Source organism: Magnolia sinica, chromosome 8 (assembly GCF_029962835.1).
Source record: "Magnolia sinica isolate HGM2019 chromosome 8, MsV1, whole genome shotgun sequence".
Classification (NCBI taxonomy): Eukaryota; Viridiplantae; Streptophyta; class Magnoliopsida; order Magnoliales; family Magnoliaceae; genus Magnolia; species Magnolia sinica.
The window spans coordinates 5991408-6015083 of record NC_080580.1 but is presented as its reverse complement, the minus strand read 5'-3'; the positions used below and the strand labels follow the sequence as shown (position 1 = coordinate 6015083).

The window sequence follows — 23676 nt, the reverse complement described above, 5'->3', positions numbered from 1 at the left end:
TGGAATAAACCTGTACTGGAAGACATGATCCATGTGACAATTGGAAGCTGAGGCAATTATTACACCATATCTTGATCAGCATGCCTGTAGATGTGTGGCACAGTCATTTCCTGAACTCAATCCATGTCAGGTAACTTCTTACATGTATCTGACCAAACTTAAACATGATAACTTTTTCCACATTCCTCTAACCCCAAAACAAGCATAAAACCAACTCCACTTTCTAATTTAGGAGATGCATGAGAGGATCTCTACCCTATGCTTCCCATCTTAGTACTTCATGCTCATCTTCTTGCTCTTTTTTTAATATTGAAATCTGGTCTCTGATAAAGTACAGCTAATTGTTCTCATGATTTCGAATCAGTATTTATTTAAACAAATTGGATGTCATTCCTATCTTTGTTCTTACAGCAAGATGCATTTTTATTTTCTTTTATTGCATGCTCTTATTTTCTGCTTGTGTGGTTGTCATGAAAAGCGGGATGCTGCCACTGCTCCAAATGTTGGGGATCGTGTTCCGTATGTTATTATTAAAGTTGCAAAAGGTGCCAAGGTAGTTGGTTATGTGATGCTTGTTCTTTGTGAGTTGTTTTTTTTCTGTGTTCGTTGGTAATGCTTTCAAATCCACTGGTTCATAATGAAACAGGCTTATGAAAGGTCGGAGGATCCTATCTTCGTGCTAGAGAATAACATTCCAATTGATTCCCATTACTATCTCGAAAATCAAATTAGCAAGGTGTTATTTGGTATTTCCTTCAAGATTTACTTCACTACTTTCTTTGATTGACCTGGTTATTGAGTATTTTCCATGTTACAGCCGCTTTTGAGAATATTTGATCCCATTCTGAAGAATGCGGAAAAGGAACTTCTCCATGGCAGCCACACAAGATCAGTTTCCATTTCAACTCCTTCAAACAGCGGTATCATGAAATTTGCTAAGAAACAACTTTGTTGCATTGGCTGCAAAGCTCTAATCAGGTAAGTTTCCTACATTTGCTAAGTTATGGTCCTAGTGCATAATTGTCAATGTATCGTGTGTATGACATTCACCCCCTCCAATAGGTTGGTCCGGCCATGAAGATCACCTAGCACATAAATCGGGTATATCCACTCATCAGATGTGCCACACATGTACTTTGGATCGGCTGAGCGGTTGTCCATTGTTTTTTGTGGTTTGGCCTACTTGATTATTTGATCAACCTGAAATTTGCATCAGGTGTTTTCATGGAGGTGCCAACCTTTTTGATTGGTTGGATGTTAGACACGCTTGAAACATTGAATCTTATGTGCTGGTTGGTCAATAACCAATAGTCCAACTAGTTGCACATGAGACCTCGTGTGTATCATCGTCATCATCATAGCCTTCCCTCAGGTATTTGGGTCAGCTTTGTGAATCTCATTTCACCAATCAATCCTAAGGCTCTATGCTATGCAACTGAACAAGCCTTCATATACTTCCTCACCACCTTGATCCAAGACCTTTTTAGGTCTTCCTGTCATATTCTTTTTGAGGCCTTTCAACTCCTATCATTATTCCTTGCTGGAGCTCTCTAGTCTTTGTTGCACATGACCGATCACCTCAACCTGCTCTAGGTCATTTAATTTCTTATTGGAATTATTCTTATGCTGTTCCAATGAACTCATTTTTAATTCTATACTTTCGTCCCAAGCATAGCCAGTCAAGTAGCTGTCTTATGAAAATTTCCTAGTTTCATTGACATAGGAGCCGATCAATTTCCTTGTTTCATAGACATTCCCATGATGAAGGGCTTGATCCAAAATGACATAGGAGTCGGGAGGAACACTTGTTTCATAGACATCCACCGATGGATAAACGAACTTATATGTATTTATGCGTGAATGAATGTGATGTGGATAAGATTGTTTGTGTTTGGATGAATGTACTTTTATGTTTGGATGGATTTACTAGTTTGGGTTTATATGGATGTGAATGTGAATATGAATATGATGCATTATACTATATAAAAGGTATATATCAGGAAAAATATAATGAAATATATTATAACAGGTGTATATCAGGAAAAATATTTTTTTTGTGAAATTTTGTGCCGGAATATTCATTTTTTAAAAGAGACTTTTAGCTACGAAATTTTTCGTAGGCAAAAGTTTTGTAAATATTTTTAGCAACCAAATCTTTTGTTGCTAAAAGTCTAACAATTTCTTTTCACAGTGGAACGAATATTTTTTAGCGGCGAAGAAGTCTTGTAAAGTTTTTTTTAGCGACGACAGTTTTCATCGCTAAAAGTGGACCGAATATTTTTAGCAGCGAAAATTTTCGTTGCTAAAAGTCTTGTAAAGTTTTTTTAGCGATGAAAATTTTCACTGCTAAAAGTCTTATAAAGTTTTTTTAGCGATGAAAAGTTTCGTCGCTAAAAGTGGAACATATATTTTTGGCAAAAGTGGAATTTAAATTTTTGGCCGCGAAAATTTTCGTTGCCAAAAGCCTTATAAAGTTTTTTAGCGGCGAAAAGTTTCGTCGCTAAAAGTGGAACGTATATTTTTGGCAGCGAAAATTTTCGTTGCTAAAAGTCTTATGAAGTTCTTTTAGCGACGACAATTTTCGTCGCTAAAAGTGAAACGTATATTTTTTACAGTGAAAATTTTCGCTGCTAAAAGTCTTGTGAAGTTCTTTTAGCGACGAAAAGTTTCGTCGCTAAAAAGATTACCTTTGGCGGCGATTTAAATTTTCCGTTGATAAAACCCTTTTACGCCGATGTTTTAGCGACGAATTTAGCGACGAAAATTTTCGTCGCAAAAACTTATTAGCTACGAAATTTTGGCTTTTAGCGACGAAAATTTTCGTTGCTAAAAGTGGGATTTCTTGTAGTGCCCATGGATAGGATCCGTCAAAATAAAAATAAAAATTGACAGATCTGATGCCCAAAAAACAACGGATCGTATCTGCCGTAAAAATTAAAAGTCCCGCGAAAACTCCAAAAACTATTGAGCAATAGATATGGTCTGTTGCTATTCTTCGGATAAGTGAAAACAGGATCAACAACCATTGTTGCATGAAGTGTGGTAGAATTTCCCGGTATGGTCATTCGGAAAGTCCATCCATGGATGACTCCCATACAATTCTTGCGAGAGCTGGAGAAGTATTTGGTTTATTTGGCTTAAGAATATAGAATATATGTGTCGTGCTTCCAGGTAAGACTTTATCTCTCGGACTTCGCATTTCAAGCTTATATTCGAAGATTTCTAATTCCAGAAAGAAGGGAAAGTCAAGTAAAAAAAGCAAGTGGATTAGGAAAGTAGGCACATTGAAAGATTCTTTCTTTCCACGTGGAGGGGAATTAAACCTCTCTTTCTAGGAGCTAGGCTTGGGAAGTAGAATCCACTCTTTCTTGGGCTGTGGTGTCGCTTTCGGAACCTGACCATTCAGAGTGGGAGAAATTTGTGTTCGACGATCATCCTTCCGAGTCATCGTCATCATTGAGGCCCTGTCGATTCTTTCTGCAAGTCCTATTCGCTTGGACTTACAATCCTTTGCAAAGTGTTTGAACTTGAAATCTATTGATATACAGTTCTGATAGTAGCGACAGATTTGGTCCATCGGTAAAATTCAACATAAAAATAAAACAACTTTTAAATTTGGTATTTTGAATTTGTTTCACCTAATAGCATATCTATTCACAACAAAATCATAATATGAAGGCATGCATGACTGTTCAAATGCATGGATTGTAAAAAGTTGTAAAATATCTATACAAATCAAAATCACAGTATAAAGGTAAGCAAGCATATCTGAGTCACGTGGAGCTGTTCACTTGGGTAGTCCATTGGAACATGCTAAACTATCCATTTTAAGAAAAATAGAATAAACAACCAGCAGTAAACACTAACAAAATCTTATACTAGAGTTGAAAGTGTATAAAATCGTGCAATAACCAAACAGCTACACTAGAATCATATGACTTCTCTCACTTGATGATATCTAACTTGTGAAAAAGTTGAAAGTGTATGAAACTAACCACCAGCTAACCACAGTCACCAAGCTTCTGGCAATTCCGGCAATTCCCTTTATATTATGCTCTGGACTGTTTCGACAAAAAGGGTACCCAGATGTAAATAGCATATTAATGAGGTACTAATTTATAAAAATCTAATAATAACAACTATAATAATATGAGCTTTGCTAAGTGGACATTGTACACGTCACACGTGCCAACATGGCACATTTATGGGCCTGAAAATTTTAAAAATTTAATAGACTCCGACCAGATCAAGGCTCTAGCGCCCATCCCATGGCCAGGCCTACGCATAGGTTTGACACCCAATCCATCCATCAGGATTTTCTGACCTTTTATACTTTTCCTGAAAGAATCTGGTCCACCCAGCTTGTGGGATGGATCTAATATTGGAAGCATATAAATCATTTAGAAAACAACTGACCATTTCCTTTTAACCACCAAATTGATGGCTACAATTTTAAAGGATAGAGGGTCCACAATTTGGACGGTCTGTTTGGATGTACAATTACACTACACTACGTGTACTGTGGATGACACAACGGTGTTTAGGAATTGGCGGAGAATGCTTAGTATTTTAGTAGTTAGCAAAAGATATAGTTTGCTATGATTTTTTTTTTAGAGGATGGTGGAGGATGATCCACCTGATCTATAAATATGAAAACAGGGATATACAGCCAATCGGGCAGGCCCCAACAAAAAGATCCGGGCCCTGCCTATCATATTTTACACTACAAGAAAGTGTAGCTTAGCCGACTGATGGGGCTACCGTTTGCTAGCAGCCGATTTTAACAACTGCGGGTAAAGGGTTCTATAAGAAGAAGTAAAAAACAAAAACCTAACTTCATTTCCGCCCCCTCACCTCCAGCTGCGCGCCGATTCTCCATCTCGAGTCCCTCAAGCTCTCCCTCTCCCTCCCTCTCTCTGCCTCTCCATCTCGCTCTCCCTCTCCCTCTCCCTCTCTCTATCCCTATCTCTCTCTCTCTCAAAACCCTAGTCCTCTCTCTCTCTCTCTATCTCCTCAGCCCTTTGCTACAGTTCGGCCTTCCGTTGCTCGTGAATCTCCGATTCTTAGGTATGATGTAAACCTTTTCCCCTTCTTGCTGTTGCTTTCTGCAATTTAGAATACCTGATTAGGGATTTGCATTGTCGAATCCCGAATTAGGGATTTGCATTGTCATGGTATTTTCGTGTTGTGGCCCATCCATTTAGTGGCATCCCAGATGAAATATCCTCATCACTCTTCACACAACGGATGCAGTTGAGGCCAGGTGCTTCTGTATGCATAACGACATCTATGTTTTAGCATTACAAGCTAGATATAAAAGAAAAATGTTCACAAGCTTAGTAATATAGAACATAACTCAAAACCAACAACAACACTGCATGTAGCACTGTGTACATAGTTCAAAAACCCGATAACTCAATTCAATGTTCAAACAGGTTGGGTTGAATAGAAGACTCTACCAGACCCTTTTCACTCTTTTTCTTAAAATAGTTCAATTAAGTAATATAGAACATAACTCAAAACCGATAACAACACTAACCTCACTGATTAAGGGCATAGCTTACCTCCGCGGATGCTGGGGTTCAAATCCCACTTGCACATATTTGTTTTTGGTAAAATCCCCATTCAGAAGGGGAGTGACTCAGTTCCAGTCATGTCGGGTCGACTGAGCCATTGACTTGACTCAATGAGTCTCCCAGTTGAGGCCAAATCAGGCCCAGCATGGCACATGCTACACTCCCTTCATGCTAGCAGCAGCGTATACCTAAGATAAAATTGCACTCTATACCATACCGTATCAAACTTAGAGACAAAAACATTGCCAGTAAACATTATGCAAATATCTTTTTGTTTCTAAACAGTTGTCTGGAAACCCTAGCGCAGAATTCTTTGAGCATATTGATGGGTACTGATGGCATCCACTGATATTTTGTTTCTAAACAGGATTGTCTTGAATTACTGAACAATCTTCTCCGTAACAATGCATCCGAGCAGGTTTGTGGCTTTTAAAGATGCCTAGTCCCAATATGCTTTTGTGGTGATTACTTAAGACAATTTGTGCAGTGCAGATTTTACTGAAGGAAACTGTGGGATTCAAACCATTAATTTCGATTCTGAAGCTTCGGAAAGGTCGTGCCTACAGTTTCACCCAGCAAAAGGTAAACCCCAACACATGTAACAGACTGTAACTTCCTATTCACATTGTTCTCTTTGCTATAGCTGAAAATTTTTACGTTTATTTTTTCATTGATTACCTGCAATCTTTTATAACTTTATTATTATTATTATTATTAAATTTCTAATCAATATGCAATCTTTTATTGTTTGCTATTGTCATGGATATGCTTAGATACTTAGCATACTCCTGAATAGTAAAAGATAAATCACCTGGAACTTGTAACAGATCATTCTTTAGTAAGAGTGTTGTCTCAACTCATCTAATGATTTTATTAACTTAAAAGAATCCCAAATTGGCCTGAAATTCATGCAAACTATGGCACTTATCCCACTAATGCACATTCCTAAGCATTTGATATCATCCTACCAAGTTTGAGAAGCCCCTGCACTATGAATCAGATGGGACTGTTTATTAGTTTTTTTTAAAAAATAAAAATTAAATGCTGAGAATCTGAATTGGCCAAAACAAAATCAAGGACCTGGTCACTAAGCACTCTGCACATGTTTGAGAATTCCAACATGCTAGCCTGGGGAACTAGTGCAGTCTTACAGATGTCAGAATAGGATTTATTCAGCTGCACCCAGATAACATATCAGAAGATCAGCTTTTATACTTTAAATTTGAAGATGGGTGCTGGATACTTCAATCAAGATGGGAAAATACCTCTCCGATGGTCGTATCCTTCTTTGCCCTGTGAAAGAGCTTCACGGCAGAGCAAAGTATTATCTGCAGTGGAAACACATTCAGAATGATGAAGCTGTTTGCTTATGTTTCAATTTGATGCTTTTCATCATAGAAGACTTATGCGATTTGACAACACAGCTTCTAACTAGGTGTTGCTTCCGCTTCTAATCACACATCAGATTGTCACTCCCGCTCCTACTTCCTACCTATTTATACTTATTTACATTAATAGACGCTATCCCACGCCTGCATCCAAATCTGTTGCTGCTTCACTTTACCATGCAATCAGTTTCTTCTTCAATTTTGGGATGATTTAGTTTTGAAATCAGTAGTCTTATTGATCATTTTTTAGGTGTCTACCAAACAGGGCCTTAGGTGAGTTGATATTGTTTGTTTGTAGTAAACATTATGCAAATATCATTTTCTATTTTTAAATTAATCAATTTGAAGCTTTCTTTGTGTAGATATCTTTATGGCCATGTTACACTTTCCTTTTGTCCAGCATTTTCATGGGTATTTACATATTTCCAACACTATCATTTTTGACTTGCCATCTGCTACTATCTAACCTGTTTTGATAAAATTAGATCCAAAACTTTTGTGACCCACAAAAAAAAAAAATGTTTATAATGGTCTTCCACCACTGTTTTGTATGTTGTGGTCCACCTGAAATTTGTTTATAGTTCATCTTTTGGCCCATGCCATAAAATTTGTATATTGTTTACACCATTAAAAACCATAAACTGAAATGGATCTGCTGCAGATGTTACTGTTAATGAAGGTGGTATCCATGATGCTCTATTTTGGAATTATTTCCTCCTCGATTATCTCTTAATAAAAATCTCTTGTTATATCTCATCATATTGTCAGGATTCTTGATAAAAAGAAGGAAAAAAAAGAAGAAGAAAAGATTGTTGTGTGTATCTTTTCTCTATGTTCCTTAGAAGGCTAATTGGTTGACCTGCCTGGAAAATGACTGTCTCATTAGCATCTGTTTTGTAGTCTGGAATATTTTCTAAAAAAAATTTAATTATGATCAATTCTGAATTTTCTTTTCTTTTCTTTGGATGCTTGGGACAGTTCTTGGAAGAGTTCGAGTGGCTGTAAGACTACGACCTCAGAATGCAGAGGAGTTGGTTGCAGATGCTGATTTTGCTGATTGTGTAGAATTGCAGCCAGAGGTTTTTCTAATTGCACTTCTCTTTTGTTTGTAATTGCATATGCCTAAATTTACACCAGATGTGCAGCGTGTAATGCTTTCCAGAAATAAATGAGAAATGTAAGTCAATCCATGGGCACCAATCACATGGCCATTCTCATGTTTTGCAAAATGATTATACTGATGCTCAAGGGGAGGATTATAGGCCCTTGTATAATGTTAATGTGCAAGCTTGGGCCTGAAATCAAAGGCCCTATGTGCTTTTAGACCCAATGACTTAAATGGGCCAAATTGGGGCCAATTGAAATAATTCTAGTTTTCCTGGTGTGGCTTTGAGTCATTTTATTGAAATTTCTTTTTTGTTAGCTAATACCTGAAATGGATATTGCCTAATTGCTGCGCAGATCTTGGACACATTATAAAATTAGTATCATTCTATTTTGGCCAAGAGGTTTTCTGGCAATACTTTTGCCTTATTTTACATGCCCATTGCTGGCTCCACATCACCTTTCTAGAGGGCATTTTAGTCACCCAAAGTGCCTTCATAAGAGGGATATGGAAACAAGCAGCGGGTGCATCCACAACACCATGTGTGAACCTTGTACTATTTTCCTTTGGTTGAAGGTGCTAAATCATTAGTTGATCTTTGCTCAAAAGCTGCCTGTCTTCCCACTTATATGTTATAGGATTTTATTTGCAATGTGTCACTTGCTGAACTGTGGATATTCTTTTCTCAGTTCAGAATATTTATCTATCAATGTTTTTCTTTTCCTTTGTTATTGTATATTATTCTGTTTTTTCAGGCTTTTTGGGACTATTCTGAGAAAAAGTTGCTTGGAACAACAAAGGCAGAATGTTCTGTTACAAGCGAATGGTCTCCCGATGGATGCTACTTCATGACTGCAACAACAGCATACAGTGATTAACTTTAGTTATGCATTGATGCATTGACTTTAAAACCCTCCCACAACGTATTGTAGCAGTAAGGGCCTCCAAAAGCCCTCCTACATTTTTTTTTACACACTCACACCAATTCATGGAAGCCTTCAGAACTTAAACAAATCAGTTCAATCAACTCAAATTAACAGATATTAAGGGGTAAAAACATACTTCTATCAAGCTTAAGGAGAAATTCAATCAATAAAAAAACTGAAAATTTGAGCTTAGTAGCTGTATGGATGTGAAAAGGTTTGTTCCTTTGTGGGGCCTGATTCAGTCCTCCTCTTTGGATGATCTCTTATCATCCACCTTTATCTGGCATTTAGAGCCATTTCAGCTTTGTTCTTTTCTTCAATAAAAGTTATGTTGCCATTATATTGCCATTAAAAAAACTAAAAAATGTTGGGTAAAAGTGCAGTTGCTTGTACCCATATATATGTTTTGTGTGCATTCTCACATGAGGTTGATGGTTATGCAAATTATTTTAAACTTTAATTCCGATCTTCTTTAATTTATTATTGCTATTTTTCTTCAATTTCCTAATCAAATTAGAAAGAAAAGGTTATCATGAGGCTTATGGCTTGCCTTTGCCTCACGCCTTTTTAAACCATAGGCTTCCATAACTCTCTTTTTCATGATTCATATACACTCCAAAAGATCATCAGAAAATGGTTTTGTTCGTGTTTGAATTTAGAAATTCGTTGGCCAGAAGTAACTGCTAAACTTGTTTTCATCACTGTTGATGTAAATAAATTCAGAGTCCAATACTGTATTCTGACAATATTATTCTCATGTTTTGCTTCTTCTTTTTTTTGAGTATTTGTTCCCTTTCTTCAGGGACTTGCATTACCAGGTGAGATACTGTTCCAAGTGTACATTTCATTAAGAAATTATGTAATGTCTTTTGCCTTTTTGAAATCTAGCACAACATAGTTTTGAGCGTATGGTTGTGGGTATAGATGTATAATGTTTTTTTTTTTTTTTTTTAATCATTAATCTTTCTGGAATTTCTTCAAAATGGCACGTGCATCTTTCATATCTGAAGAACTTGAATTGATATTGTACTCTATGATCATCCTACTTTTCCTGAAATTATGGAACGTTTGTACTGTATTGATTGCCCTCTTCATTATATTGGTGCAGTCGTCTCTTGCTTTAAACTGGGTTCTTGCATCCTCATAAGCTTCCATGGATTTGATACTACTAGTTGTCAGTATAGCAGTTCACTCAGTGTTCTTTATTTGGGTGATAGTAGAATTTTTCATGGAGTGGAAGAGATGTTTGGATAATGAAGAAATAAAACTTGAAACAGTTGATAGGAAATCTATGGTTCTAAGTGAGGTTGTTGTTCTTTGTAATGTTTTAATCTCTATTTCCTATTTAGGTTTTCTTGTTTTTGAGACATTGCGAGGAGATTCAAGTTTTGTCGAGTTTCATCGAGTTTTCTTTTTTCAAGTTTTATTAGTTTTGACTAGTCAAGTGGACTGAATCTTAAACAAGTCTCGACTGAATTGTGACTAAATTGATTTTTTTTTTTCCTTCCTTTTTTCAAGTCTTGGTTAAATCTAAAATTTTCTTAATGAAATCATGTGGAAGTTTTCAGAATGCTGGAAGTAGGAACACGTGGTTCCATTGTGTTTCATGATAACTAAAAGTCGTCTTTCTTTCATTCTTTCGGATATAAATTCATGTGGAACTTTTTTTTACAAGTTTGTAATCATCTTTTACCATAAGATTGATATTTGGAGCATATGTATCTACGGAATAACCTGGAAGAACTCAAAAGCTTCCATTCCCTTGCAGCAGCTGAGTGCTTCACTCGTATAATCGCCTTTTAGAACCTTTCTGTTAATACATTGATGAGTATTTTCTCTGTCATGCTCAGCTGGGAGCTGACCAAATTCTTTTGCAGCATTAGGCTGACTGCCTTTGACACTGTTAAAGGCTGACTGCCTATGATTGGTTGTAGACAGTCAGCATTAGGCTAAAATAACTGTTCCAACTGCCATGCCATCTTGGTTCTTTAGTTGTTCTAAAAGAGGATGGGCATATTTTTATTCCAATGTCCAATCTCTATTGTTTTCTCATTGGTCTTGCACTGATGATATATTGATTGCCCTTTCAAACTTCAGTTGGATAGATTCAGTATGTCCTATGTACATTGTAATGAGCTGCATTATGTGGCCCTGGCTCATTGTTTTATCCATCTTCAAGCCATCTGCTGAAAACTCAGTGCTTACTGAATCTGTTTCCTTGCTATGTTCATTTCAGTTTACTCCATCTAATCATGTTTGGCTTTGGTTCCTTTTATTCTTTTTTCTTTTTATGAACACAACCTGCAAAGCTAAGCTTATGCAATGGTAAGTTAAGTTGAGACAAGTGAAAGACTCGAGATACAAAACCAAGAGAAGCAATCCAACCCATGTTTTTTCTTTCACATTATTCTTTTCTGGAGACAAAATAAGGAAGTTGTATATATTTTTCTACTCCCTCTTACACTGTCAGGAACATCTTTGCCATAGAACTCTAGTAGTTTTCTATTTGTTTCCTCAAATCATACCCATTTTTTTCAGATCCTCTTTGTCAAAAGGTAGGAGAACCATTTTCCAAGAAAACATTATCACAATTCACCGCAATTTCACTGACACGTGGTACAGAAGATGTTCTCACTTTATGGGACCTAGACACAAATGGTCTTGTAGCTGTAATTGAAGATACTCTTACAGTGATTGTCTGAATATCATTATCTGATTGTGTTGTGTGTGTAAAGTAGACATTTGACGTGGATCATTGCTGAAAAATGATTGATGGTTATCATGCACATTAATTTGACATGGAAGCTTACCAAAAGAGATGAGGCCTTGGTGCAAAGCAAGAGTGCCATAGAAAAAGGTTTATTTTTTAGTGTTTTTTTTTTTCATGCAGAATTCTCTGTTTTCATTGACGATTTCATTGAATTGAAGTTGGGTTTCTTTGGAAATTGGTTTGGGATCTGTTTGATAGTATTTTTATGTTTGTTGAGTTGAATTGTTGAAGAAACAATGACCAAGAAAAGGAGGCAGTTGATTGATAAACAGCCCGATGGCAGTAGTGGAGGTTATTCGGGTGGGATCCGTGATCTTGAAACACAACTCAAGCTTTATGGTACGGATTCCAAAGAACTCAAGTGGATTTTTCTTTTCTTTTCCCTTTTTCCTTTCTTTCTGGAAGATGACTTTGAAATGGCATTTGGTTGTTTTGTTTCTTTGAATTTGGCTCTCCAACGCTAGAAAACGGTAACTTTCATTTTGGGGTTTTAAATTCCTAGGGCCTCAACTGCAGAAATTCAAAACCCAAATCCAATTTTTGATTTTTGGATTCAAAATTGTTTGGCATTTAGAGAGCCAAAGTTTCTATGGCCTAAGCATAGATGACTTGACCTTTTGTTGTGCAGATGTAGAAAGAAATAAAAGAGCTAATTCAACATTGAGATCTTGCTCAATCTCTTCTCAAGGGCTCGTCTCTTTTCTCAACACTTTTCAGGTATATTGGAACAAACGGTGAGATTGATGAATGAATGGTGGCCCACTTCATGTTATCTTTATATCGAAATTCTCACTAGTTACTTGTGGCGGAGGATGATGATCCAGCCAAGTTTTCAATGGTGACTTTAAGATGGTCTATCAAGGCCAGATTGTCAAAAGTTATACTTTGATAACAATCTCATTGCCTTCATTATCTTGATTGTTGATTGCCAGATTGAGCTTGCAAAAATGTTGTCGGCAGAGGGACAAAGTCATCTTTTTGTACATTGGCCTGAACAAGGTGTTGATGATGAAGAAAAGAAAAGTTTCTTTGATCAGGTTCGTTTTCATGGCACTTATTTTTATTTTTTTTTTGTTATTATTATTTTGGTTCTTACGAGTACAAGAACCTTATATTCCATGCATTCTCAGTTTATTTTTACAACTCAGCTGCTGTATCCTGGAAATATTAAATGGTCTCTGTTGATTTCCAAGTCCAACAGCAAAAGTGTAGCATCGGTTTCAACTTTTAACCTTCCATTTTCCTCACTCAAACATTTATTTTTCTTATTATTATGATTATTTTGAAATTTATCTTTGGAAGCCTTGCTGACCACATATTTCTGGTAGAAGACCAAACTGATTTTGATAGGTTTCTGGAAACCTACATTGCTTTGTACCTGTTAGCAAGATTGTTAATACTCTTCACATATCTGCTTATTGATGTCAAGTAGCTCTTTTCTATAGGTCACTCGGCTTAATTCAAGCTATCTAGATGGTTTGGCATCATATATTCGAAGATTTTGATGGGTTTCTGGAAACCTACATTGCTTTGTACCTGTCAGCAAGATTGTTTATACTCTTCACGTATCTGCTTATTGATGTGAAGTGGCTCTTTTCTATAGGTAACTCGGCTTAATTCAAGCTATCTAGGTGGTTTGGCATCATATATTCGAAATGCGAGGAATCTGTTAGCAGATTCAAAAGCAGGGAAAAATCCATTTAATGGCTTTACTCCTTCGGTAAGTGAATCCATTAAATTTGTTTTGCAATTTGTGTTTCTTGTACATTTCTGCCAGAAACTTGTTTTCAATTTCACTTCTTTTTGTTTTTTAATGAGAAAGATTTGCACAATGGTTACGGTCGCATGGTGGGGTACTCATCTTTAGCTACGGATTTTATTCGTAGCTTTTGACCACTTTTCTGGTCGTGTAGCAAAAGCTAACGATTTAGCGGCGTCCAGCACAACTGTCAGTAAAGGTCCTGGCCGTCGGTAAAGCCTTTGCCAACTGATGCTTTACCGGCTGTTAGCTAACCGCGGGCAAAGGATTTAGCGGCGGTTTTCTTGGTCTTTGCCGGGCAGGCCCCAACAAAAAGATCCGGGCCCTGCCTATCATATCAAACCCCTACACATGGCTAAACAGAGAGACAGAAAAACGAAAACTGGCTGGACCTATCAGCGCGGCAGCAACATATGGAAGCACCGATACCAGAAGCAATAGCATCCAGAGGGGCTCCACATAAATGCAGAGAAAACCGAGAAATCCGCATCAGTCAGCGGAACTAAAACTGGCGAAGATAAAATGAATAACCAGAGCTGAAACAGAGGAGAAACCAGAGCAGCAGCAGATTCCAAAACTGCTCCAACCACTACCAGCCGCTCCAAACCAGAAGAAACTCCAAACCTGGCAGCCAGACTCCCCCAAACTAGCAAACAAACAGCAGGCAACCGGGCAGAGGCCGGACCCTGAAGAACGTCGCCCAGCGAGATGATTACACCGAGAAACACTCTACTTCTGTTTTACAACATCCGAAACCTGGCAGTTTGCTATGATTCATCATCCGAAACTGATTCATCTGTTTTACAACAAGCGCCAACAGTCAGCAATCAAATAAAAATCTGGACAGACTAGCCATTTTTCAATTCACATTTGCATCCAAACATAGCAACAATGTAACAATTCATCGACCAAATTGACAATTCTGGTTTACAAACAAAATCCAAGGGCAGCTTGAAAGTAATTGCAACACACAATTCCAAAGATACAGTAACAACCATAAAAATTGCTTTCCTCCAAGCAAAGCCCATAATCATAAAGAATAATGGTTGCAAAGCAAAATAAGGTTTTATCATGCAACTCCTGACAAACAAGCGTAAAGGGTAGCAAAGACCTGCCTGTTTTGCATTAACTGATTTCCAATGCAACAAAACATTACATAGACGAGGCTGTAAAGGACTCCAGCAAAAGACCATTAGCTCAAAACACTGAAAACTCATCCCAACTCAAAAGTCCAGCTGGTTCAACTCGAAGACTTGACCAAAGTCATCATTTGACCACAATTTGATATTTAATAGTTAATTGAAAAATACACAATGGCCTATATATATTTAAAATATTTATAAATATTAGAATCATTTCAACTAGCTAAAATAACAAAAAATGCAGCCATGTATAATAGTTATTGACGCAAGTGATGAACATGATCACCATCTTCCTCAAGGGGATAATTATTCTGAATCCACAAAGTTTATTTGAACTCCTCATAGAGATTTCTTGAATCCACAAGAAACAAAAGGATAATAGAAATAAATTCAAAAATTAATTGATTGATGATTTTTTTAAAAAAAATGAATTTACAACCCTTTAAATAGTGATAGCAAACCTAGGAAGAAGTTTCAGAATCAAACTCCATCTCAAACTCCCTGAAAATGTGACTTACTATAAGTGGTAAACTTACTATTTATAGACGATCATGATTCCTACTAGATTTCATGGTTTTCGACCAAAATTATTAAGTGTCCAATTTAGCCTTAACTACGTTATTCTCCTAATTTTTCTAAGCCCCTTTTCATGTTGAGCACGACTCCTAAAGCTCAAAGGATCAAGAGTTATGATCGAATTAAAACTTACTATAAATAGTAAAAATGAAATTAAAATGGACTTTCGATTGTCAATTATATGGAATCTCACAAATTCGGTGAGGGCAACCCAACGTAGCGGATTGGGTGGCTAAAGTAGCTTATCCTACTTCAAAATCATATATAGTATATCAAATAACTCATTCCGGTTTGTGAGACATATCTGTTTTAGGGCTCTGGCCGTCCTGATCACTTTCGCCTTCGATCGGGCCTTCTCTAGTCCATCTTGGAGATGAAAGTGTCCGCGACCCACTCTACATCAGTTATACGTGCCTGGTTCCTTAACTAAGGTCATGATTTCAAAATGATTTTTTTTTTACCGCTAATGTCAAACTCTTTTTAACTTCTACCAATAAAATAATTTTAAGTTTTCACAAAAATGATTGGCTTAGCTTAATTCATCATGAGTTGCTTTGAGTCAACTAAGTCAATGACCCAACTAAGAGAATCTTGTTACCTTGGAACCAAGTTGCACTTATGAAAGAATTTTTCAGTGGTATCTTGGAGTTTCAAAAATATGCATAATTAGGACTTCTATTGGAACCAAGCTTTTTTCGGCTTCCTTTTAATTTTCTTTGGTTCACGTGCTCAAATACGCTTGATCATCATTTATTGAGCTCTTAAATCTTTAATCACTACACTATGATCATTTTTTAGCTTTAAATCTTTACTTTTAACTTATATTTGGTCTTGGACTTCAAATCTCTCATTGCACATGAACTACACATAATTAGGATTAATTAACTTGATGTATACGATAAAAGCAATTCCAAATAAGGGATAAATATGCAATATTTAGGTGCTATTAGTGCCAAATTCCCAATAGAGCTTGCTTCAACAACAAGCTGAGGCACAATTTTCTAATGTACACTGGGCATTTGTTTAGTAATGATGGCCATCATCCTATTCATGCTCTTGGCTTAACGAACCATCCATCTATTGACTCATTTTGAGATTGTTCAACCTAAGTTAGTGACTGTTCAGTAATATGTTGAATAGCCATTTGCATTTCACGTGACCCAGTAGACATTATCTCTAAAGGGTCAGTCGTGATGAGGATGCATGTCTTATCCAGGTTTAAAGAATTGGGTGTTGTGTTTGGCAACAACTCAGGTGTTGGTTGTGCCTGCAACTCTTCCTTAACGGATTGAGGTTCATGAGTGGTAGAAGTATTGTGATTACTCTTTCATCTCATGTTTTACAACACAATGATACTTGAATATATCAGCTTTTTATGACAACTAAGTAGTTTGGTCCCATCTGGCGTGCTAAAAATTGTTCAACACTTTTTTTTTTTTTGTTGGTTTGGATGTTTTTCACGTGTGGTGTGCCAGGTATGCTAGATCCGATTGTGCAGTTCAATTCCAATTGAACAACTTGACCCCAAACAATGCATATACAATGATTGCGATCGTATATGATCGAGATTAGAGAAGATCGATCGCCTATTCAGTACTTGCAAGTTGTTTTATAAAGTGATTAAGCGATATTCGGAAGGTTGGATTCTTTCTCTGAAAATGGATTCCGCTTTCCCTTTCATATGAAAAGGCTTTTCTGATACTTGGTTGTTGTTAAACAAAAAGGAAATTTGTTAAGTCGATTGAGGCGCAACTGTAAGATTTTATTTTTATTTTTTCTAAATAAAGAACTGCTTATATTGAAATAAAAGTCCAGTGTATAAGTGTAGACTAAGATTATAGCTAATCGATTACGACTACTCGTAAGAAAGAGCTTAGCTATAAAAATGAAAAATAAATTACAAGATAATTGAAGGATAATTTGATTGGTTTGTTTGATTGATATGATATGATTTGTTATATTAGTTTCCCTTCTATTTATAACCTTTCTGCCTTGCAAATACTCTGCATTTATCTATGTTCTTTATTTCAATTAGTATTAGAATTGTTACCACGGAAAATTTTCCGTGTCTTTCTATCTTTTTGTATTCTTATAAATGTTCCTCTTCTCTCCATAGCTTTCTTTCTTTTAAACTTATTAACTGCACCTTGTCATTAAATAATATGTAATATTCAGTTGAGTGACAATTGTGATTATATAGAAATTGTTACAAATATCTCACAAAATCTTTTGCATGCTATTTTTTATGTGCGACAACACATGTCACTTCTTGATCATTGAATCCACGGAAAGGGTACACCAAAATGAATCCGAGAAATTAGATTGGTACTGTTAATGTTAACATGTGGTAGCCTCAGGTCTAGTACCCCTGACAGCCCTATATTACTAGAGCAAACTGCACAAACTTTGACCATCTTCACCACCTGGTATACGTGGCATTCATGTACATCAATCTAAATATTCCAAATCATGGATCCCAGGGTTGATGGGACCTAGCTCACATTCATGTACAGCAAACCGAAGGGTTCAAATCATGGGTCCCACTGTAGCTGGGAACAAGCTCGATTAATTGGATGACCCTAACATCTAATAATCATCATTTGTCAATAGTTTTGTTGTTTTCTGCTTATATTGTTCATGTGATGGTGACCAATAAAACGGTTTGGTTCACCAGATTCGGGTAGTTTCAGATTATATGACTCATCCATAATGGGATCTACGGTCCAGATTGTTAAGATTGATGTACATTTGATCCATGTATGTAGGGTTTCACGTGAACGTGTAACGATGCCTCTGATCGCTTTTAAAAAGATTAGGATGGAGGGACGTTGATTTCACGGGTGACCTAAGAAAGGAAATATGAGCCAAAGTCACTTCCCTCATGCAGTGGAATATGCGACATGTGGAGATAAGAACGACTAGTCGAACCAAATATTTTAATTAGCATGTGGGACGAGGATTTCCTGTAAAGCCTATACGAGGAAGCTCGTGTGCTAGGATGCTAAGTGGGGCTCACCATGATGTTTTAAGAAATCCACTCCGTCCATCCGTTTTTCGAGCCTATTTTACCACATGAGGCAAAAAACAAGGCAGATATAAGACTCCAGTGGGTCACATGAGAGGAAAAAGTATGAATTCAATGATAGCCGTTGAAACATTCATATGACCGCAAAAGTTTTATATCAGGCTAAGGTGTTTTGTTTTTTCACTTTATTCCAGTGAGAATGGCCTTATAAAAGGTTTGGATGGCATATAATCAGCAAGGTGGAGCTTAACACCCTGATACATGGCTCAAGTGGTAGACTGAGTGAAAGATACCTCGTATCAACACTGAGGTATTGGTATCGATCGGGCTGTGAACTGACCGTGGGTGTGCTAACATGCTAACAAAAAAAGAAAAAAGCAAGGTGGAGCTTAGGAAAGTTCGTAGGCATTTCTTTCCTTAATTTTTCATCTCCTTCATCCAACTTGAGTTGGTCATTTTTTATCACATTGTAAGATGAGCTAGCAGAATGCATGGATGAAGTGGATTTCTCACAAATATCACAGTGAGCTCCACCTAATATCCCAGCGTCCTTTCATGTGAGTGTAAAATCCAGACCATCCAATTTGTACAATCAAGATTACCTACATAAAAAAACCAGAACAATCGTGCGACTCGTCTGATGGGGTACGCCATAGAGAGCAATTGACAATCACCCATCACATACAAAGGACACATGCAAACAAGGTGATTGGATGGCCCTAACTTCTTTCATCGGGTGTTCTTCGTACTCGAGCCTACCATTTGAATGGAGAAACGCAACTTGTAAGAATTCTTACTTGGCCTTATCTTTCAACTTGGACCCCCCATGCAGGATTCAGTGTTGACATGAGGAAAAGAATCAGTAGAGGACATCCCCAACCTCCTGCAATCGCAAATCATGACATAGGGATTGGCCCATCTAGGCCTCAATATGTAGCACCCACAATAGCGGGCCCAAGTAAGATTCTAAATCATTACGTTTAGCCAAGGCTAAACAATTGTTATCGTTGTGACCAACTATGCCACTTATTAAACAAATGTCCTCAACGCCCTACAACCCACTTGACCATAAATGAAGGGACCACTGAAGGTGAGGCCACAGAAGAAGACTCTCGCTTTGATGAAGGTGAACAACTACCAAGGAAGGAGCAGATGACAAAGAATGGATGGGCGATGATCGTGGTGAATCTCTAGTCGTGAGGTGATTGTTGTACACCCACGAAAGCAATTAATCTTAGTGACACAATATATTCCGTACATAATGCACCATCAATAGCGATGTCTATGATGTAATCATACACAGTGGTAGTAGTGAGAACATCGTCTCGAAAGTGATGGTGAACAAGTTGCAGCTATTAATGACAAAACATCATTTTCCGTACTCAATTGGCTGGATAAAAAAAAAAAAGGTGAACAAGACCAAGGTAATTGAACAATGCACTGTCTCATTTTTAATTGGTAAAACTTATAAGGATTAGATACTTTGTGACGTGGTCGACATGGAAGCATGCCATATGTTACCCGGTCGACCATGGCAATCTGACTATGATGCGACCCACAGAAGGTGAGACAACGTTTACGTTTTTGTCAAGGATGGTCAAAAGATAATCCTTGTCCCTATGGTACCAGAGAAACAACCAGAAGCTTTTAAAGTGGAGAGGAGCTCCCTTTTGACCATTCGGCATTTTGTGGAGGAATCTAAGAAAACCCACAAGATGTATGCCGTGGTGGAAAAGGGCGAGGGCTCGAAGCCCCTAGACATTCCTCCAAGTTTAAAGCCATTGTTAAACAAATTCAAATAATACTGGCCCTGAAAATTTACTTGATAGATTGCAGCCCATGAGGAACATCCAACATCACATAGACCTTATTCATGGGGCAAGGTTGCCTAACCGTCCTCATTGTCGGATGATTAAAAAAGAATGTGAGATCTTGTGGGCACAAGTGAAGGAATTGATCCATACTAGTCAAGTTAATGAGAACATAAGTACATGTATTGTGTCAGCTCAAGAGCCTAATGCAAGATCCAATGGAAAGGGTGATAAACATTTAACTCCAGAATTTATTTCAGTATTATGAGTGAAGAGTAACTTGAGGACGAGTTTTTATTTTTATTTTTATTTTTTTATTTTTTAAGTGGAGGGGTCTGATGTAGGACATGGTATCGAAAAATTCCTTGCATGATTGGACCAAAAGAAGGTGAACCGTAAATTGATCATAACTTTTGATCCGAGTATCATTATGAGTCGTACCTGACCGAGTATCATGAACCAAAGCAGGACGAGAACTCGAGGACGAGTTCTTTTAAAGCGGAGGGAATTGATGTAGAGTGGGTAGCAGACATTTTTATGTCCAAGATGGATCAGAGAAGGCCCGATCGGAGGCAAAAGTCATCAAGACCGTCAAAACCTTAGAACATGCATATCTCACAAACCGAAATGAGTTACTCGACGTAACATATAGGATTTTGGGGTAGGACAAGCTACTTTAGCCAACTAACCTGGCTATTTCGGGTTACCCATGCCGAATTTGCGAGATTCCATTAGATTGACGATCAAATTCCCTGTTTATTTCTATTTTTACTATTTTTAATAAGTTTTGATTTAATTGTAACTCTTCATCTACTGGGCTTTAGGAATTGTGTTCAACATGAAAAGTTCTTAGAATAATTAGGAGAATAATATGGTCAAGTCAAATAGGATACTTACTTTAAATAATAAATTTGCTATTTATAGTAAGTTACAAATTTTAGGGAGTTTTAGCTATAATTTAATTCCGAAACTTCTTCGAAGACTTGGTCTCTGTATTTAAAGGATTGTAGACTTGTTTATTACAATCATCAATCAATTTATGAATTTTTTAGAATATTATTTTTATTTTCTTACTTTTTTTTTTCTTCATGAATTCGAGAAGTCTCCATTAGGAATCTAGAGAAGCTCCATGGATTCAATGTGGTTATCCTTGAGGAAGATGGTAATCATACTCATCACGTTCATCCCTACGTCACTTCGCATTACTGCAGGCATCACCATATGTTAGAGGAACTTTACCTAATGACAAAAAAATGCTCTCAGGAGTTTGTTTTGCATACGTGTGGAGAGCATTCTTTACTTATATATGACATTCTCTAATTTTAAGGCCACTCCACCTTAAAATTGGAGAATAAAAACATGCAATATTTGACCCTCAACAGTCCACACCGTGAAAAACAATAGAAAATGGACCAAACGCATCCAAATACAAGTGACGCCCACCTAATGCTTTAGTTGAACTTTTGTTTGGGGTGTCCTATTTTCATAGTGGAGTAAGCACGCTGATCGGGTTGGATGATATGCTCGCACTACAGTGGACCCACAAATCTACTACTAGTTTTTTGCGTTGTTTAGGATTGGACTGGGAAGGACAACTCCTATCACTGCTCACCCAACACCGTGCGGCCCTGATCGCAGGGGCACCTTATACACGCATACGTGGCGATGGATGGAGTGTGTCCCGTGCGGCTTCAATCCCAATGAGGAATCGTGTAATGCACCGGCAAAATCAAGATCCGCGGGGGAAGTTTTTATTTCGATGCCCTGGATATTTATGTCGGACGCGGATGAAGTACGTTGGGACCTGACCGAGTTCGTCAGGCATGACTGTGGGCCCACCTAGATGTATATGTCGTATATCCACTCCGTTCACCTATTTTTCCAGCTCAATTTAGTTTCCAAAAAAATGAAGCAGATACAGTTCTCAGGTGGGCCACACCACAGGAAAAAAAATAATGATTGACCATTAAAAACTTATTGTGGGGCACAAAAGTTTTGAATCAAGTAGGTACATGTATTTTCCCTTCGTCCGGGTCTATTTGGCCTTATTAATAGGTTGTATGGCAAATAAACAATACTGTTTGGCCATATGAAGTTTTAACGTCATCCTTTCAATCGCCACAATGTTTCCTATTAGGTGGTCTGCCTAAGATTTGGATCTGCTTCTATTTTTGGCCCGCGCGCTAAAATTAGCTCAAAAAGCGGATGGACGGCATCGATATATAGCACATACATATAGGTAGGCCCCACGGTCACGACCTGACCGAACTCCAGGGTTGACACATTAATGAAGCTTCGTTCTGCCAATTTGATGAAACGAAGATTGTGGGCACGCTCTGGCAAGCAACGGTTGAGATTATGTGCAGACGACCCGTAGTCGGTATGAGTTAATACTTACCACGTCTATGGATTTTAAGGGAATGTGCATCAACCATCATACCCTGTCTGATTATTATATATAACCTGCTGTTTAGCTCCCCCTCTCACATCACAACATTGCCCAAAAGCAAGTGGCTCATTTTCATTGCAGCCGACCACATCTCCAAAGCAATGCAAGCAGCAAAAGACATGCAAATCCAGGAAATGAAAGCCCCTCGTTTGGTAATCTTCCCAATCCCATTCCAAGGACACCTAAATCCCATGCTTCAACTGGCCACTCTCCTACACTCCAAAGGATTCTCAATCACCGTAATTCATACTCATTTCAACTCTCCCAATCCATCCAACTTCCCCAACTTTCACTTTAAGTCCATAACGGACGGCTTATCGGACGATCAGGCCTTAATCGATGACCCGATAACCCTTATCTCCATCCTCAACGACACGTGCCAAGTACCGTTCCAGGATTGCTTGTCTCGGTTACTATCAGACAGCCCAGATGGCCTGATTAAGTGCATCATCACCGACGTGATCTTCCCTTTCGCTGGAGCCGTCGCTGAGAAGTTGGGGCGGCCGAGGATTGTGCTACGTACGAACGGTGCCACCGCTGCTTAGGCAATTGCAGCTTATAAGCTTCTACAAGGAAAGGGATGCATTTCCATCAAAGGTATGTATGCAGGTACGTAGTGGCCTGTTTGGGTGTTTGGGAAATTTTGATTGGATTCAAATGCAATCTTGTTTTGGGGTGGGCGAAGACCCCTTATTATTAATTTTTTTTCCATGGCGCCCAAACTTCAGGACGTCCTGGATCTTAGGTGGACCACACCATGTAAAATCATGCCTAAAACCTCTTAAAATCATGAGGTGTGGCCCACCAGAGTTTTCAAATGGTCTTATTTTTAGACTGTCTATGCATCCTGATGAGACGCATCTTCTGCATGAATTAGATGGCATATACAAAACACAGTTGGCGCAACACACTGCGTCCCCATCCCACTATTCCGGTGGTGAGGCCCACCTGAGTTCTGGAGCGAACCTGATGAAAGCCTGAATTTTGCACACGTGTGCCGCACCGATATATGGGGAAGTTATCTTTGACTAACCCATATGCACAGCTGCTTCTGACCCGATTAACGAACTTTTTCTTTTGTTTGGGTCCAGTCGGTCACTGCAGGATGGACACGATTAACCAAGGCATAGGAAATTATATATATATATA

General features: G+C 37.9%; 2 protein-coding genes across 2 annotated transcripts; both read left to right on the top strand.

Moving 5' to 3' along the window:
- The first annotated feature begins 400 nt into the window (after window positions 1-400).
- LOC131253841 (DNA polymerase delta catalytic subunit-like) lies at window positions 401-1331 on the top strand. The gene is made up of 3 exons (XM_058254976.1): window positions 401-553; window positions 647-736; window positions 818-1331. Exons 1-3 carry the CDS (start codon window positions 416-418, stop codon window positions 980-982), a joined length of 393 nt encoding a protein of 130 aa, XP_058110959.1. The 5' UTR covers window positions 401-415; the 3' UTR covers window positions 983-1331.
- Window positions 1332-11730: 10399 nt separating this feature from the next.
- LOC131253840 (UDP-sugar pyrophosphorylase-like) lies at window positions 11731-13736 on the top strand. Its single transcript, XM_058254974.1, has 3 exons — window positions 11731-12104; window positions 12698-12802; window positions 13369-13736. Exons 1-3 carry the CDS (start codon window positions 12042-12044, stop codon window positions 13630-13632), a joined length of 432 nt encoding a protein of 143 aa, XP_058110957.1. The 5' UTR covers window positions 11731-12041; the 3' UTR covers window positions 13633-13736.
- The last annotated feature ends 9940 nt before the right edge of the window (window positions 13737-23676 follow it).

Bases quoted from the DNA above. Each gene is read 5' to 3' on its own strand.
- LOC131253841 (XM_058254976.1), top strand. From the start codon at position 416: ATGCATTTTTATTTTCTTTTATTGCATGCTCTTATTTTCTGCTTGTGT. The intron at 554-646 runs GTAGTTGGTTAT...ATAATGAAACAG, and splicing joins AAGTTGCAAAAGGTGCCAAG to GCTTATGAAAGGTCGGAGGA. The intron at 737-817 runs GTGTTATTTGGT...TCCATGTTACAG, and splicing joins TCGAAAATCAAATTAGCAAG to CCGCTTTTGAGAATATTTGA.
- LOC131253840 (XM_058254974.1), top strand. From the start codon at position 12,042: ATGGCAGTAGTGGAGGTTATTCGGGTGGGATCCGTGATCTTGAAACAC. The intron at 12,105-12,697 runs GTACGGATTCCA...GTTGATTGCCAG, and splicing joins AACACAACTCAAGCTTTATG to ATTGAGCTTGCAAAAATGTT. The intron at 12,803-13,368 runs GTTCGTTTTCAT...TCTTTTCTATAG, and splicing joins AGAAAAGTTTCTTTGATCAG to GTAACTCGGCTTAATTCAAG.